The 16,126-nt window shown below is 52.6% G+C and overlaps 1 protein-coding gene across 5 annotated transcripts in view; it reads left to right on the forward strand.

Moving 5' to 3' along the window:
- Positions 1–1,180: 1,180 nt before the first annotated feature.
- Positions 1,181–16,126, forward strand: part of AFAP1L2 (actin filament associated protein 1 like 2) — a 94,373-nt gene continuing 79,427 nt past the window's right edge. For all 5 annotated transcript variants that reach the window (XM_028121836.2, XM_028121839.2, XM_028121837.2 and 2 more), the window contains exon 1: positions 1,181–1,275. In XM_028121836.2, the coding sequence (XP_027977637.2) occupies positions 1,260–1,275 (16 nt within the window). In that variant the 5' untranslated portion in view covers positions 1,181–1,259. The remainder of the gene's footprint in view (positions 1,276–16,126) is intronic.

The raw sequence follows: 16,126 nt of genomic DNA on the forward strand, positions 1-16,126 counted from the left end.
CGCATCACAGGATTACTGGGAAAATGAAAGGCAGAGCGTGTAACAGCCCTAAGCGCCATGCCCCACTTGTAGGGAGGGCTCCGTGGATGTTAGCAGCTAACACAACTAAGAAAAATATTTCTAAAACTGCGGGGGCAGAAGGTCTCCAAAAATCAGAGCTAACTCTGCTGTTCCGAGAAGAATGAAGAAATCTCTTAGAAAACCGCAACAACAAATCTTCTTTAATGTTCCTGCAAGAAAGTGGGGGAGACGTGCTGAAAAAGCCAGGCATCCTGCACGAACCATGACTGAGATTTTGAAGTGAACATCGAGAAGTTTAAAGGAAAACATGGATCTCCTTTGGGGGCGGATGAGGTTGAGAGACTGGAGGGACAGATGGCAAAAGGTAAAGGTCAGAAGTGGGGCGCTCGGTGGCAGTGGCGCGGGGTGTACTTAGAGCCACGAATGAGCGAGCTCCTAGGGAGCAGATGCCACCCCTCCGGGGCGGTCAGGTGCTCCTGGACTTGTCCAGACGGCTCTAGGAATTCGAGTCCTCACGAGAGCCTAGAACAACGGCTCCCAGGGAGCCTGGGTCCCCGTAGAAGGCAGCAAGTAGACATTTTCAGACGCCCTAATGTGTGTGTTGCGACCGGGGGCGTGGTGGCTGCCCAGAGTGGGTGCTACGGGGTTGGAGCGATGCCCAAGGAACCTGGGCAGGCGCGGGGGCAGGGCTCGGGTGTCCCCACCCTGATCCCCCGGTCGTCTCTGGAGGAAGCCAAGGCATTAGCGCGCTGGCCCGGGGGCCAAGAGCCAGGCGCTCTAGGCACGCCTCTGCCTCCCGGGTTCGACCTCAGTCTCCTCCTCCGCGCAGTGGGTTTGCAGCCCCGCGGTTGGAGGAACTGCTCTTGTAGGCCCGCCCGAGCCGGCCCCTCGCCAGAACCTCCCCCAGGGTTTGGGCCCAGCCGAGTCTCGCTCCCTCCCGCCGCCCCCGGGCCCCGGACGAGGAAGCAGGAACGGCCAGGCGGCCGCGGGCGGGGAGCCGGGCCCGGGACGCGCACGGAGCTGGGCGCCGTGGGGCTCTGCGGCGAAGTTTCCCCCGCGGGGGCGGCGCGCCCGGCGGGGAGGGGGTCCGAGAGCCCCGGGCGCGGCCGGCGCGCCAGGAGGTCGGGCGGCGAGCGTGACCTCACGGGGAGGGGCCAGCGCGGCGGTCCGGGCGCAGAGCCGAGCGCCGAGAGCGCAGCGCCGGAGCCGAGCGGCCGGGAGCGCACGCCGCGGCCCCGATGGAGCGGTACAAAGGTGAGGGCGCGGGTCCCGGCGCTGCGCGCACGCACGGCAACCTTCGGCCGCACCGCGCGGGCTGGGAGGGCTGGGGCTGGCGGGGGGCGGCACCGCTGGCGCTTCGCGTCCCGCCGGGACTCAGGTGAGCAGAACCGGCGGCGCCCCCCCAGCCTGGACCTGGGCCGAACACCCGGGCGACGGCGGCGCCGCGGGCCCGACGAGGGGGCTCCTAGGTAGCGGCCGCGGCCCGGGCTCTCGGACTCTCCCGGGCGCGGAGGGCGGGGGTCGGCGTGGCGAGGCTTCCCACCTGTTAGAGGAGAGAGGGTGCGCTTGGCGACCCACCTCTCAAGCCCCGGCCGACCCGGAAAGATGCCGGAGCCAAGGAGGCCCTGAGTGAGTTCGGAACCGCGGCGCGCTGCTTGGGGGCAAAGGAGCAAGTCGTTGGGTCCTCTGGCCCGGGCGCCTGCCGGAGTGCAGGGCTGCCCGCGAACCCCCGGAAAGAGCTGAGCCGGAGGAGGGGGGCAGGTTTGCGCAGCTCCGCTCCCGCTGGGTCGGGCTGCCCCAGTCCTCCGGCCGCTCCGGTAACCGTCTCTCTCCGAGCCCTTCGCTTTTCCATCCCCAGACAGGGGTCGGGCGAAGTGGAGGGCTGGGGGGGCCGAACGGGATGCCCGGCAGGTGGAGCGCGCGGAGGCTCAGCTCCGTGCGCTGCTGGGCAAGTTTTAGATTTGGCCGAGGGCGGGGATCTTGGCCAAACGCTGGTGGGCGGACCAGCCCGGGTCGTGCCCGCAGCCCGGCTAGCGCCGGCGCTCAGAACCCCGGTGCCGGAGTCTAGAAGCCAAGGATTAAAGATTTTTTGGAAAGAGAGTTTAAAGAGCTGCCCCTTAAGCGGGGCGCTGCGGACCCCCCCTCCCACCCCCATCTCATTTGGGAAAGTCTCTTGCACTTCCTTGCCCTGGACTCGTTCCTGCCAAACCTGCGAGAGGAAATACTGTTTCTATATTTATTTTCCCCTGGGAGAGGGTAATAAAGGAGAATGCTCAGATTCCCAAGGAATCTCATTCCCGGTGGCTTCTCGTTTCTGAGACTGACATAAAGGAACCTTCTGGGACTGGCTTGAGTTCCCTAAACTAGTCGTGTCTGTTGATTTTTCCCACTGCTTTTTCTCATCTGGCTCACCTGGTTGCAGGTGAGGGTGAAAGATTTACATTCTAGGCAGCCCTTCATGCAGAAGGAGAGGGTCTTTGCCAAGGGCACGGGAAGCCGACTGGGGGGACAGTGTTAAATTACTTGGCAATCTTTGGTTTCTTTCTGTGAACCCTCCCTGGAGTGCCTCTCTCATTTCTAACCGGGTGGGTTTTTGTTTTGTTTTGTTTTTTTTTCCGTCCCAAATTCTGCGAGCATGTCAGTTTTGTGCTGGGATGACTGAATGCGTGTGCCCTTAAGTGGTCTCAGGACACTTGAGGAGGCCACAGCCCCTCGCTTTGTAAAATGGCAGTTTGCTGCTCCCTCTCCCACTCTGCCTGCCCCTCTCGCCCTTTGGGAGGGACTCTCGCAGGGAATTCAGGACTTTAGCTGGAAGCGGGTGGCCTCCGAGGTCCCTCTTAGCTCAGGGTGTGCCTTTTCTGAATTGGGAAGTGAGGGAGTGCTGGCTCCGGTTTGAAGGTCCAGGGTACAAGCTGCTTTCTCAAATCCGCATATTAATCCAAGTTACGGCAAATTATAACATTGAGGGTCTTCTTTCTAAATGCCCATTATTATCAAAAGCTTTTTTGTATTAATAGCTTTTGACTTGGCCCTTGACCTGAGAAAGTCTTTTTAGTTATCTTTTTGTCTTGGGAGTTTAAAATTCTCCCACCCTGGAGTATCAGGGGATTTTTGCCAACTGAAGGAAACTTAGTTTCCATTTCAGAGTGTTTGTTTTTGGTAACACATGTATCTGCCTTATCATTTTGCAGTAAATCAGAGAGTGATAAGTGAATACAGTTGAGAATTATCTGGATTGCAGAAGCTAATCCAACTCATCTTTTCCTGTTTGACTGGAGAGGGAGTGAATGCTAATGTCTACTAACTATACCTTTCAGCTGAGGAATTTAGGGATCCCCAACCCCCACCCCAGGAACTTAGAAGTCCCCATTCTTTTGAGAAACCGATGACTTGTGTTTTGAACTCTCACTGAATTGAAAAGTTGGTCTGTGCAAAATGAAGCAGGTGGGCCCAGTCTGAGATTAACCAGGGCAGCTCTAACTGGCATCTGTAGTCTTCTCTTGCTCATCAGAGGTTGAAGGTGTCTTTGTTTTTAAGGTAAGACTAAATAATTATGGAATGACTAGGTGTCTTTTTAACAACAAAGTAAAACGGAAAAGCAAGATTTACCTGGGCTTTTAGAACATATAAAAATTATGAAGAAGAATTCTCATTTGTGACACTTTTAAATTTTGTTCCTGAAGTACCCCATTCTGTGTTTCTAAATTCCCAGTTTTGAGCTCTCCCAAATAGGTAGAATGCCTCATTGTTGTGTCCAGATTCTCAAAAAAAAATTTTTTTTTTAATTTGTAAGTCTTATAAAGCAGTTGATGTAGGAGAAATTGTTTTCCATGTTCCCTATCCTGTGATACATATTGTATATCCTCCAATACTAGCCTGTCATTTTTTTAAAGATTTATTTATTTATTTGAGAGAGTGAGAATGAGAGAGAGAGAGAGAGAGTACATGAGAGGGGGGAGGGTTAGGGGGAGAAGCAGGCTCCCCGCTGAGCAGGGAGCCCAATGCGGGACTCGTTCCCGGGACTCCAGGATCATGACCTGAGCCGAAGGCAGTCGCCTAACCAACTGAGTCACCCAGGCGCCCCTAGCCTGTCATTTTTAAACTTAGCTGATTTTCCATTGTTTTGTAGGATGTAAAGAGAGGTCTGGAGCTAAAGAGTGGTTGGAGTAGCACCCTCTGTCTAACGTAGAAACATTTCCAACTTTTCCCCCATCCCATCGAAGTCATTCTGTTATATAGCCATGCCTCTCTCAAGCAAAAGCAAGGGGTAGGGGTGGTGAGAGACTATGTAGGGGTGTCTTCCCAGAGAGATGGAGCTTTTATAAGAGTTCTCATAAAAAGTGATGGTGGAGTTGCTATTTCTTGTATGTGAATCTCTTTGGTGTTATGTAAGCAGTGCCAGCATCTACAGGGTCCCTTGAAAAGGTTCCCATCCTTGGATGTTTACATATTTATGACTCTCATAAGAGCACCCTTGGATCACAGTGCCCATTGGCTGAACTCAACACCATGTGGTCAAGGATTCTGGTTCCTATTGCTCTTCCAGCTGGTGAGTGTGTCCAGGGCCAAATGTGACTGACCTACTATCTGTGGATTGCACTTGGACCGTCCCCCCACAGAAGCTTCCTGGATTTGCATCACACTTGGATCTGAGCAGTCATGGTTGAGCTATGCGCTTTAATTTGGATCACAGTAATTGGTTGAAGGTGTCATCATTCTTTTTCTGTTTTTGTTTGTTTGCTTCTGAGTCAGATCACTCCATTCCCAGGAGAGGGCACTTTGTTCTAAGGTACTGCAAGGTAGAGATGAGCTGGGAAGAGTCAAGCTAGTAAAAATTCTTGAAAGCCTAAACTGGGAGCGCTGCCATCTGTGGTCAGGGGAGGTTTGAAAAAGAAACACCAACTAAGAGAGAGGGGCGGACTGAGAATATTCATTTCAGAGGACTCATCTGGGTCTTGTGTTTTCCATGCTTAGGAGCTCAGGTTTTTCCCTATTGAAACTGTACCTCAGGCAGTGGTTCTTAACCTTAGCCACATATGGGAACCATCAGGGGACTTAAAAAGAAAACAAACAGGGATGTGTGGGCCCCACTCAAGACCTTCTGACTCAGTTGGTTTAGGGATGCGGCTTAGCTCTTCAGGTGTTCTGATGTGCAGCCAAAATTGAGAACCCCTGAAAAAAGATACGCAGTTAAATATCCACCTTCTTCACCTAGACAATTAAAAGCAAGTGTGGAGTAAGACTGCTACCCCCTCCACACTCCCGTGATGTGCTTTAACCACATCTGTGGTACCTGCAGAAATCGAATGTGGTTCTCCTGAAGCTATCCTAGGCTTTAAAGGCTGTGGGAACACTGCTTCAAAACTATTTCAAAAGGGATGCTGCCCAATCCTAAGCTCAGGGTTTGCTCATTGTTGGACTTGACCCTGAGCCCTTCTGACTTTGAAGCTCTTAGTGTGGGAGTCCTTGATGCGTTGGCGATGGAATGGTCTGAAACCGAAATACTGAGGGGTCCCCTTTGGTGCTGAAGGGCCAGGCTGGGTGGCGCTGGGAATTCTGCTGTGGGCCCTTCCCCTCTTCTGAAGAGGTAGGAGCTCTGGGAACTGGGCTGGAGCCAAGCACAATTAAAGGGCCAGGAGGGGCCAACAAGCTTCAAAGCGTAGGAAGCTGTGCCAGTTTTCTTGCAAATCCCTTTAATGATGGGAAATGTTTCTCCAAAGACTTCTGTCATTCAGAGACGGGAGACTTTCCCCAAGCTGAGGGAGGATGGCACATCTGCCCAGGCCCGGGACGAAGCAGGAAGCAGAGCAGTCATGGCATGAGGACGAAAGCGGTGGCTTGGGAATGGGGAGACCTGTGCCTTCGGTTTCCTTGGACAGGTCGCCGAGCGCTCCAGGCCTCAGTTTCCCCATCTAGAAAACATCCTCCAGTGTTGGTCTGTCCTGACTTTCCAAGCACTCTTCAGTGCTCGTTGCTCTGTGGTCACTGAGGCATCTTTGGAGGAGGATGTGTCTTGAGGAGAGGGAAATGAGGGAGGGAATGTGGGTAGCCCAATGAAGGTCAGCTTAGGGTTGTGATTCTTATAAATACAATCAATTTCCTGGCGAGAGCCGAGAGTCACAGACAGTGGGAGAGAGACTGCCATTGGCCATGTGAGGAATTTGTTCCTCAAGGACTTGTGTGTGAACGCATCTCCAAAGATTGTTAGGGAAGGCCAGAGCCACCCTCCGAAACACAGGACTATTCACTCCTGTTTGACAGACAGGTCAACTGAGGTCTAAAGAGATGAAGCAACAACTCAAAGTCAAACAGGATGCAATATCCCTGAGAACTGAGTTTCTAAAGGGTAGAATTCCTGTTCTACTAACAGCAAGGGTTTATTTAGAAAGCAGTACTCAAAGCAATTTCAGACCACTTCCGTCTCTGTGTCCCTTTAGCCAGGAAGGGACTAGCTGCTCAGTGAAACTCTCCTCAATCTTCAGGGCCTAGCCCACATGCCTCCTCTTCCATGAAGCCTACCCTGATTCCCTCTGTGTTCCTGCACTACTTGAGGTATAACCTCATCCACGCCTGGTGTATCATAGGTACTCAGCAAAAATACCTGTTGAATTAATGTCACGTTGTCTTATATGTCTGTTTCCTCTGTTACATTGAATGCCTTCAAGACTGAAATCTTGTCTTAGACCTCCTGGTGTCCCTCCCCCTCAGCCCCTGGTGCACTACCAGCACCTAGGTCCCTGGGGCGTAACTGGGGCATGAGTGAATGAATGATTCCAGGCATCGGCAGCACCTATTGTCTGATGCTCTGGCTCTCAAGAGCAGACCTGGTTTCCAAAGGGAAATGGAGCAAAATCTCAAAGCCACATCCCATGAGTGGAGACAGAAGCCCCCGGGGGTGGCCCTTGGCTTTCCCGACTTGAGCCTTATTTCTGTCTGTTCCAGCACAGGGGTGTTGCTGTCTGGTGGTACAGAGAAGGATCCTGCAGGTTTCTGCTTGTGAGTATGAGCCTGCCTGTGCTCTCTGCAGCAGCTCACCTGGCCTCGAGGGCCCCCGAGGTCGCAGACCTGGCTCTGCCCCTGCTCTGGACCCATGGCTGAGGGATCTTGTTGAGCTGGGCGCTGGCCTGGGCACCCTGGGGCTCGGGGTTCTAATCTGGCCTTTGCCACTAACTCGCTGTGCGACCTTGGGCAAGTCACTTAATCTCTCTGGGCCTTGTTTCCTCATCTGTACAAGTGAGGATAATGATTACTAACCTGCCTCACAGGCTGCTTGGTGGAATAAGTGGTAAGAGCTACTGGCAAATACTTTGAGAAGGGGCAGTGTTAAATGAATCCAGGGGAACAGCTAGCCTGAGGCCTCTAGGACATGGTTGTGACCCCAGCATTTCCCGCCTCCTTGTGTGTGTATTGACGGGGGGGGGGGTCCTCTGTTAATGTGGGCACCAGCTATGCCCATCACATGCTTTTCCAAGCTGTTGGGAGCTCTGAGTTGGGGAAGCTCAGCCTGTCCCCAGGTAAACTAGCCTCTCCGAGAGAGAACATCTGTGTATTTCTCTCGAGTCAGCTGGAAAGGAGGTGGGCACGGAATTGCTCATTCTCAAGCCTCATATCATGGCCTCGCCTGACTTTTCTCTGATGTCTCGGTAAGTTTGTCTAGGAGAAACCTTTAAATTCTCACAAGGACTTCAAGCTGTTTATACTCATTTTCTATATCTTGGCTCTCCCCTTCTCCCTAGTTAGTCTCCAAATGAAAAACCCCACTGTGGGGAGGAAGGGCGAGGAGAATGTATAGAAAAGTAGGAGCCAGCATTGGACTGGAGCAAAAGCAGAACGAGCCCAGAGCACCTTCACGTCCCATGTCTCTGTGCAGTCCCATACCAGGGAGGCCTGGGGCGGGAGCCGACACCGACAGGAGCCCTGCTTTGCTGCTTTCTCAACACACCCCTGAGTGCTCTTCTCACTTCCTTGAGCCCCTCCCGGGGACTTCAAAGACAGCTGCAGGCCTGTTGGAGTGTGAGCTCTGTGCAGGGGCTCAGCTGCAGCAGATTGCACACTGGCCTTCTGCTTGCGATGAAACCGAGGGAGGACAGTCAGCTGTTAGCTCAGAGCGAGCAACCTGCTGCTCACAGAGGCATCTGAGCGGGGCAGATGCGCAGCCGTGCCCTCGGAGGTGGCTGTCCCAGGGAGAGTGACCAACTATCCCGGTTTGTCTGGGACTTTCCTGATTTCGCCCCTGAAAGCCTCAAGTCCCAGGAAATCCTGTAGTTCTGTGGATGAAGAGGGGAGGTCACCCTGTTCCCAGGCCTCTGCTTTATTTAAAAGGCCCGAAACCAAGAATTTGGTTCCCCCATAGCAAAGATGAGCTAGAGCCAATCATTTCATGTCCTTGGCAAGAAAGTAAAAGTCCCAAGCTTAAAAACCAACAGTTTGTACCTAAGATACATCCCCCATGTGCTAACTGAAAGAAGCCAGCCTCAGAAATCTTCCACACCGCCTGATTGCATTTATGCGACTTTCTGTAAAAGGCAAAACTAGAGGGAAAGCAAACTAGGCCGTTGTTGCCAGGGCTGAGGGAAGGGGTTGACCACAAAGGGGTATGTGGGAAGTTTGGGGAATGATAGAAATCTTTACGGTTCAGATCTTGATAGTGGCAGTGGTTCCATAGTTCCAGGTTTTTTTGTGAAAACTCAGAAGTGTGTAGTGTGCAGGGCATTTTTCTTCCCCTTTGTGTAAATTATACCTCCAGCAAGCTGACTTTTAAACAAACCCTTGTGGGGCGCCTGGGTGGCTCAGTTGGTTAAGTGTCTGACTCTTGATTTCAGCTCAGGTCGTGATCTCAGGGTCGTGAGATCGAGCCCCACGTCAGGCCCCTCGCTCAGTGGGGAGTCGGCTTGTCCCTCTGTTCCTCCCCCGCGAACACTGGTGTGTGCACACATTCTCTCTCTCTCTAAAGTGAACAAAATTTTAAAAATAAATAAAACCCTAGCAGTTTGGGGTGCTGTGGTGATTGAGTGTCCCATTGGCCATCACAGGTTGTCAGCAGAATCTGAGGCCTCTGTGTTTTCCTGTCTTCAGCGATCTGGAGGTACAGCAGAAGGGAGTGAAGAATTTGGGTAGAAAACAAAAAGATGGACTGCTTGACAGCATCCTAAGTGCAAGAGACTTTTTCCATTAGGCCCAAACAGTGTGAGGGTGGAAGCTCACCCTCTATTTAGAGAGAAGGAAAAACCATTCTCCTAAACCCAGACAGCAGATGAGTCCAGGAGGGTCATGGAATAGCAGAGCATTAGCTCTGGGCTCCCACCCTGGGAACTCTGCTGCCGCACACATGGATCTAATGTATTGAATTTGGCCACCTTCCCTCGCGGGGAAGTCTTTCCCCGCCCCCCCTCACCAATAAAGTTGTTGAATTGGAATTGAGTACCCAAGTCTGCACCGTAATTCCTTCCTGGCTGACTTTTTGTTTTTGGAAGTACTGCTTGTCTCTGCTAGCTAGGAATGATTTTGAGGCAGGAAGAACCCATGATTTAGCAAAATAGTGCACCCAGTTCCATATGATGTAAGGGATCGGTCCTCTTGGTTCCAGACAGGGGAAGTCTCCTAGGCAAGGGTGGTATCACCAGCCCTTGCTGCATCAGGGGAGGAGATGGGATGTGGGATTCTATGAGAATAGAAGAGGAGCACTCTGGTGGTCCTGATGGAATCTGAAGATCTTGGTGGTTTCTGTCTGTTTGTTTAATCAAAACCCATGTTGAATTGGTTTGTTCCTCAGGCGAGTTGCGTCTGGATCTATGACCTGGGGAGCTGATCCTGTGTCTTCCCATCTTTCTCAAATACAGCGTGTTGAAAGGCTGTAGAACTTCCATCCCTGAGAACAATCTGGGCTTAGATCACATTCAACCGTGAATTACATAGAGTTTCCTGCACACAACTCTTCTTACTCACGAATCTGTCTAAGCCGCTAGTCATGCACAAAGCCACTAGTTGCTCACAAAGGCAGGTCTGTTTCACCTGTTCTTAGGGTATTCAGGAAGAATTGCTGGGGCAGTCCTTAGTTCTAATTGTCTCGACTTTGTTGGGGGGTGCTGCAGGGGGAGGGAAAGAGGTAGGAAATATGTTTTGTACGTATTCAAAGTGAAACATCCCTGATGCAGGGTCAGGCCTAGCTTATTGTGGGTCCACCCAGGAAAGGCGAGGTTTGGGGCAGCCCAACGGTCCACTGCTAGTTCAAGTACCAGAATGGACAGGCTGCAGAGGCGAAGCTGGGAATGGCTGGGTGGGGAAATTCCAGATACTTCCTCACCTGGACTGCAGTTGCTGCCGCCATTACCCCGGGGCTACCCCAGCACGCTGGCATCCTTGTGGGTTGTGGGGGTGATCTTAGCCTCCCTGTTAGACCAGCACATGGGAACCCTGCCATTTCCTTCCATCCTCCACTCTTTTTTTTCTCCCCCAGTTTTTACACAACAGGATTTATTCATGTCGACTGTATTCAAGTCCCCAGATGCGGGGGGGAGAAAGAGATTGTGTTGAATGAGCTTATTGTGTGGAGATTTCACTGACTTCTTTTATTTAATACCCACAGTCTTGGAACATATTGAGCTGATTTACTAAACTTCAAATATGGGTCCTTTTGGAAGGAACTCTGCTAAGGTGCTTGGTACCCCTGATATCGGGGCTGGGACCTATTGGGTGGTGAGTTTGCTTGGGACAGCGCCTCTTCATCATTATGGTCTTGGGTCCACAAGGGGTGGATATTCTCGGTTACAATCCCAGGCTCCTTATGAGCTTGAGATGGTCACCACCCCACCGCCCTTTGCATTGTCTGGCCTTTTGCGGCCTCCCCTCTAGACAAGTGGAAGGAAGTAAAGGCTGGGGACGTGGCAGATCTTGGGCTGAAGTGGCGAGTGTCAAACACCTCACACACCTGCTGCTCGAATGCCCAGGGCAGTGCAGCTGGTCCATGATGGTCATGGTTGAGTTGGATTGTGTGCCTTTTAGCGTGTTTTAGAGATGGGGTCCCTGCAGTTGATATCGCTGGAACGGTGGCTGAGCATCCTTGTGTGGGATGGCCTCGTACAGTTGTCTGCACGGCTGCAACATAGTTGTACCGCGACCGCTCCTGGTGTCCGGAGCTCTTGGGGATCTCCTGAGAGGGCAGCCATTCAGGTCCTTGAGCCGGGGGAAGCTCGTGTCCCACTGGGGATGGTGGAAGCCCATCTCTGGTTCAAGTTCACAGCATCCAGATGCCCTAGTAGTGAGCTTGTGGCAGAGTGAGTTGGGTTGATGACAGAACCGTCACAGGCAAGTGCGAGTGTGAGGTGCCCCAGGCCCCCTCTTGGGCACCACACACGAGGCTCGTTCCTGCTCCTGTGCAGGCGGTGCCCTCCCTCCCTCCCTCTCTCTCCCCCTCCCTCCATGCTCTACTTTCATTCCCTCATTCTCCCCTCTTGACTTTCTGCCACTCTCTCTCTCTTTTTTTTTTCCCTGCCACATCCGTTGTTCAGGTCTCCTGAGTCTGGAGTTTAGAAAAGGGATTCCCCCTGAGAACCTGAGGCCAGAAAGACCCAGAAAGAGCGACACTCCCACCCCTGGACCCCAGGTCTCTAGTTCTGTCGGGCTTTCATCTCTAGTAGCCATGGCTAGAATCCTAAGCTTCCCCAGGGGGAGCTGATGACCTCAGAGTCGGGGTGGGGAAAGTGGGGCTTGCTCTCAGCCAAAGAGCATCTCATTCCCTCCTGGCAGAGGCGGCCAGAGTGAAACTCTGTTCAGCATAGCCCCTGGTGTTTCCTCAGGCCCTAGAAAGTGTTGTTCCAGATGGCCTAATGCAAAGAAGGCCGCCTTCTCCAAGCCTCATGGTCCACGCCATTGGCTCACCCTGGGACCTTGCCGGCCATCCCACCGGGCCCAGCTCAGGTTAGTGTCACAGTGGCTCGGATTCCCGGGAAAGAGCATTCCTAGCCTCCCCGTGCGGGTCCTTAAACGGCCCTGGGACCTGCTAACCTCCGAGGGGTGGGGGCTCCTCCCACCGCCCCCCCGCCCAAGCTCCCTGGCAGTGAGCATCAGAGGAGGGCCTGGCGTCCACACAGGGGGAGCATGAGAACAGTGCCGCAGTTTGGATAAAAGTTCCAAACATGAGGGCTCAACACTGACGAAAATAATTTTTTCCCATTGACCTCCTGGCTTCTCAGCGGGCAGGCGTCCATCTCCCGCCCATGTGCTGGTGGCTGGGTGTGTGTCACTGGAAACTGTTCGGGCTGGGAGCAGACCTCTGAGAGTTATGGGGTCCAGGTGTCACTCTGGGCTCACCACGCACTGGGTTCCCTCGAGAGTGGGGAAGGCCCAGGAAGGCCCGGGAAGGCCTGTTTTGTTCTCAGAGGGGGGATTCAGTCTGCTGCTGCTTTTGAGATCAAATCCTTCTGAAGCACGACTCCCTCCCCTGCCCTCGCCCGCCAGCCCTCCACTTGGACCCAAAGAGACTTGGGGCCTGGAGTTCCGTGGTGCATCTCTTAGTGTGGGGGTTTTGGCTTCTCTGACCCCAAGGGAAGGCCGTGGTGCGCCCAGGTTTGCAGGGAGGCCCACGGATGTTGTTGACGTAAGCGTGGACCTGCAGCGAGAGTTGGGGCCCCGCACTCCATGCGCTCTGGTCACTCTCAGCCTTGGTCAGCTCGGCCCCGACTCCTGAGGCCCGCAGGGCAGCTGACTTGGGGAGGGGGGCGGGGATTGTGCTGGAAAATGCCTGTGGTGGGTTGGAGGGATGCAGGGACCCTGATCTGGGGGTCTGGCTTCCCCCCCTCCTGGCATTCTTGCAGCCCTAAACCTGTGTGGCTGGCGGGGCTGTGGTGAATTGGGAAGAGGCTGGTGAGAGCCTTCTCTTCACAAACATCAGACATGAGTGGGACGTGTGTGTGTGCGTGCGTGCGTGCGCGCGTATGCGCGCTCATGTCAGAGGAGAGGGGGTGTCAGGTGACAATTGGCCCCATTTTCTTGGAACTTCCTAAAGCTATTAATGCCCTCCAAGGGTAAGCTTGCTGTCTAACAACAAGATTTATTTGTCTGCCCTGGGGAGGCTGAGGCAGCTGGGAGAGAGAAAGTAAGTGCCAACAGACTGCTCTGTTGGGGTGGAGTGACTTCCAGACTCCAAGCTTATTTGTCAAGGCTCACTCAGCGTTGACACCTTGACCCCCCCTGAAGCCTTTAACCCCTCACTGCACCGCGCACAGCCCTTCTCTGTGCCTTTGTACTTGGTGGCTGTGTGTTCATGCACATAGATTCCTTCCCTGGCTGGAAAAAATAAGGGCAGTCACATAGCTTGTAACAAAAGATTCTCTATGAATGGCTTTTTTCCCCCTTAAAAAATTTACCCTCACTGACTATGAAAATGGTTTAGATTCAAGAGGAAACAGCTGGCTGGCGGGGATCCTGGTGGGGTCTTGGGTAAGATTCCGCTGTGTCACCGATGACTTTATTTGGTGCATTTCCGGCGCAAGCACACTTGGCAGTTGGGGAGTTTTGTGGCTGAGAACTTTCATCAAGGCAGGGGCAGCAGGAACAGCTTCCAAGGGAGGCCAGGAAGGGAAGGCCTCATTTCAGTCAGGACAACCCAGACCTGTCCAGTGGATGTCTCGTATCCGCCTTGGTAGTTTAACTTGGTTGCTCACAAACCCTTTTCTTTCTAGAATATTCTGTCTTTGGGTTTCTCTGAGATTTCAGTACATTGCCAGTGTAGCTAAGGTGAGCCCAGATTTCTTCAGGCCCTCTAACCAGGCCCTCTTCTTTGGGTGCAGGTGGCGTCTAAGGCACCTTGCCAGTGGCTGTGGGGAGAGCGAGCGAGCGAGAGGTGTTATCCCCTGTATTGCCCTGGAGAAAATCTGAGCTCCTTCTCTGCATGGCTGTTTCCTGTTTGTTCAAGCCTCTGTAGTCATTCCTCACTTTGCTCTATGTCCCAGCCATACTGGATTCCTTGTGGTTTTGCAAACTCGGCTTGTGCATGTGCCATTCTTTTGGCCTGGGTGTCCTCTCCTTGGGGCTGCCTGCCAAGCTTATTTGTCAAGGCTGATTCAGCCCGGACCCCCTGAAGGCTTTAACCCCTCACCGCACCTGACACAACCCTCCCTGGCCATGGTCATTGTGTCCACATTATAGTTGATGGAAAGTCTATATTCCCAGGAGGCTGTAAACTCTGTAAGGGTCAATGCCATTATTCCTCTTTGTGTCCACAGCACCTAATGCATGGGTGTGTATTATGAGTGTTCAAGAAACTGGCATTGTGGGATTGAGAAATGGTTGCCATCCTCAAGTTTTCTCAGAATTTGATTATACGGAAGTTAAGGGCTTCTGCTCACTAGTGGACATCCTGGACAAAGTTAATGCAGTTGGTGAAAAGGAGATAGAGCTTTACGGTATCCAAAACCCTCCAAGGATTAACATTGAGAACAGACAAGGAATTCCTGCAAATCAACCACAACAAGGCAGAAATTGCAATAGAAGTAAAGATGAGTAAAGGATATGAACGGGAGATTACAAGTGAAGGAGCCTCCCCAAAGCTAACGAGAATCTGAAGAAGTGCGGGGCTCCTTTCATCAGCAGGGACAAACCAACCAAAATGACCACCCGGAAGACTGACGGGAGAGAGAGAGAGGCTGCAGGCTCCCTAGTATTCTCAGAACATGCGGAAATTTCTGCATGGGGCCGCACAGGATGGGTCCGAAGATGATCTTTGCAGCATTCTTTGTGGTGGTCGAGAATGGGAAGCAGCCTTGGTGTCTCTGGGGAGAGTGGACAGGTGAACGATGATGGTGGACGCTCATCCAAGTGAATCACCCAGCAGCAGAAGCAGTGGGTTAGCTGTCCATCCAGTACCATAGACAGACCTTGAAGACCTAGTGCTGAGTGAGAGGTAAGAAGCAGAATAGGACATCTGACAATAGCATTTACAGCCATTAAAAATTCCTACAGTGGTCCACAGGAAGCAGGAACACATACACACAAAATGGTACCTATTAGAAAGTTCATCTTGGGGAGCAAGGAATGGGATATAGGGATGAAAGGGAATTTGTAAGAGTTGCTTATGGTGTGTTGTGGATACCAGAAGGCTACAGATCTGATTTGAAGCAGAATGTGGCATAAGAGGGGCAACAACAGAAGCTCAGGCAGTGTGCTGTGGGAAGAGGGGACAGGAGCTTCTCCCCCTCCCCTGCACCCACCCCATGGGGAGGAGTCAACGGGGAGGTCATTTTCCTTATTCATTGCTGGGCTGTTCAAGACCCTTTGCCCCTGACGTTGTTATAACAGACCACCCTTACGTTGGACTCCAAAGCTTACCTCTTGTCAGAGCTGTAGTGGGATTAGCAATCTGCCATTGTCATGAGGGGAGGGGATGCTTGTAACCCACCCTTGGAGTGTGTGGGTTGGTAGAGCTGGCTTCTAAGAGTTGAGTATTTTTCAGTTGTCTGCAGCTACTCTGAGTACCTGAGTCCTCGTTGGGTCCCCACTGCCGACTGTGGGTCATGGCCAAGAGCTTATGGCCGCAGGTTTATCAGATTGAGTAGAATGCCTTGGAATTGGATTTTGCCAGGACCTGACAGGAAATGAAGTTATTAGACTCTGTGCAGCAGTTCATTTTTGTTCCTCTCCAGTCAGGAGATGGGAATACTCACTCCAAATAGGTGCATCCAGAGAAGATGAACTGCCTCCCCTGACCCCGGGTCTGTTTGATCTGGACAGAGTTGGCCCCTGACATTGTTTGTTCTATCTCTATTTTACTTAAGATCATAGTTTTGTGGAGTTTGTCTTTTTGAGATTCAAGGGTTTAGGTGCTAAAGAGCCCTTTGGACCAGGGAGAGCACCGCCTGCTTTTGCTTTGTGCAGAGGTATGCGCTGGGAAGCTCCTGGGCCAGGAGGCAGGACCTGGAGCTGCCCCAGGGTCTTATCAGCGTGGGCAGAAGAGTGAACTCTTCCCCCCTCCCCAGTGGCTCAGCAGGTGGGCAGCAAATCCAACCATTTGTAAAGCCAGGAACTAAATGCTTTCCGAAAAACGGAAAAAACCCCTGAGGTTGGTTCTGCTGGTTTGACAATTTCCCCACTGTTCTTTCTCATGCACTGG

Source organism: Eumetopias jubatus, unplaced genomic scaffold (genome assembly GCF_037043125.1).
Source record: "Eumetopias jubatus isolate StellerSeaLion01/CBP00866 unplaced genomic scaffold, mEumJub1_p1.0 scaffold_17, whole genome shotgun sequence".
Classification (NCBI taxonomy): domain Eukaryota; kingdom Metazoa; phylum Chordata; class Mammalia; order Carnivora; family Otariidae; genus Eumetopias; species Eumetopias jubatus.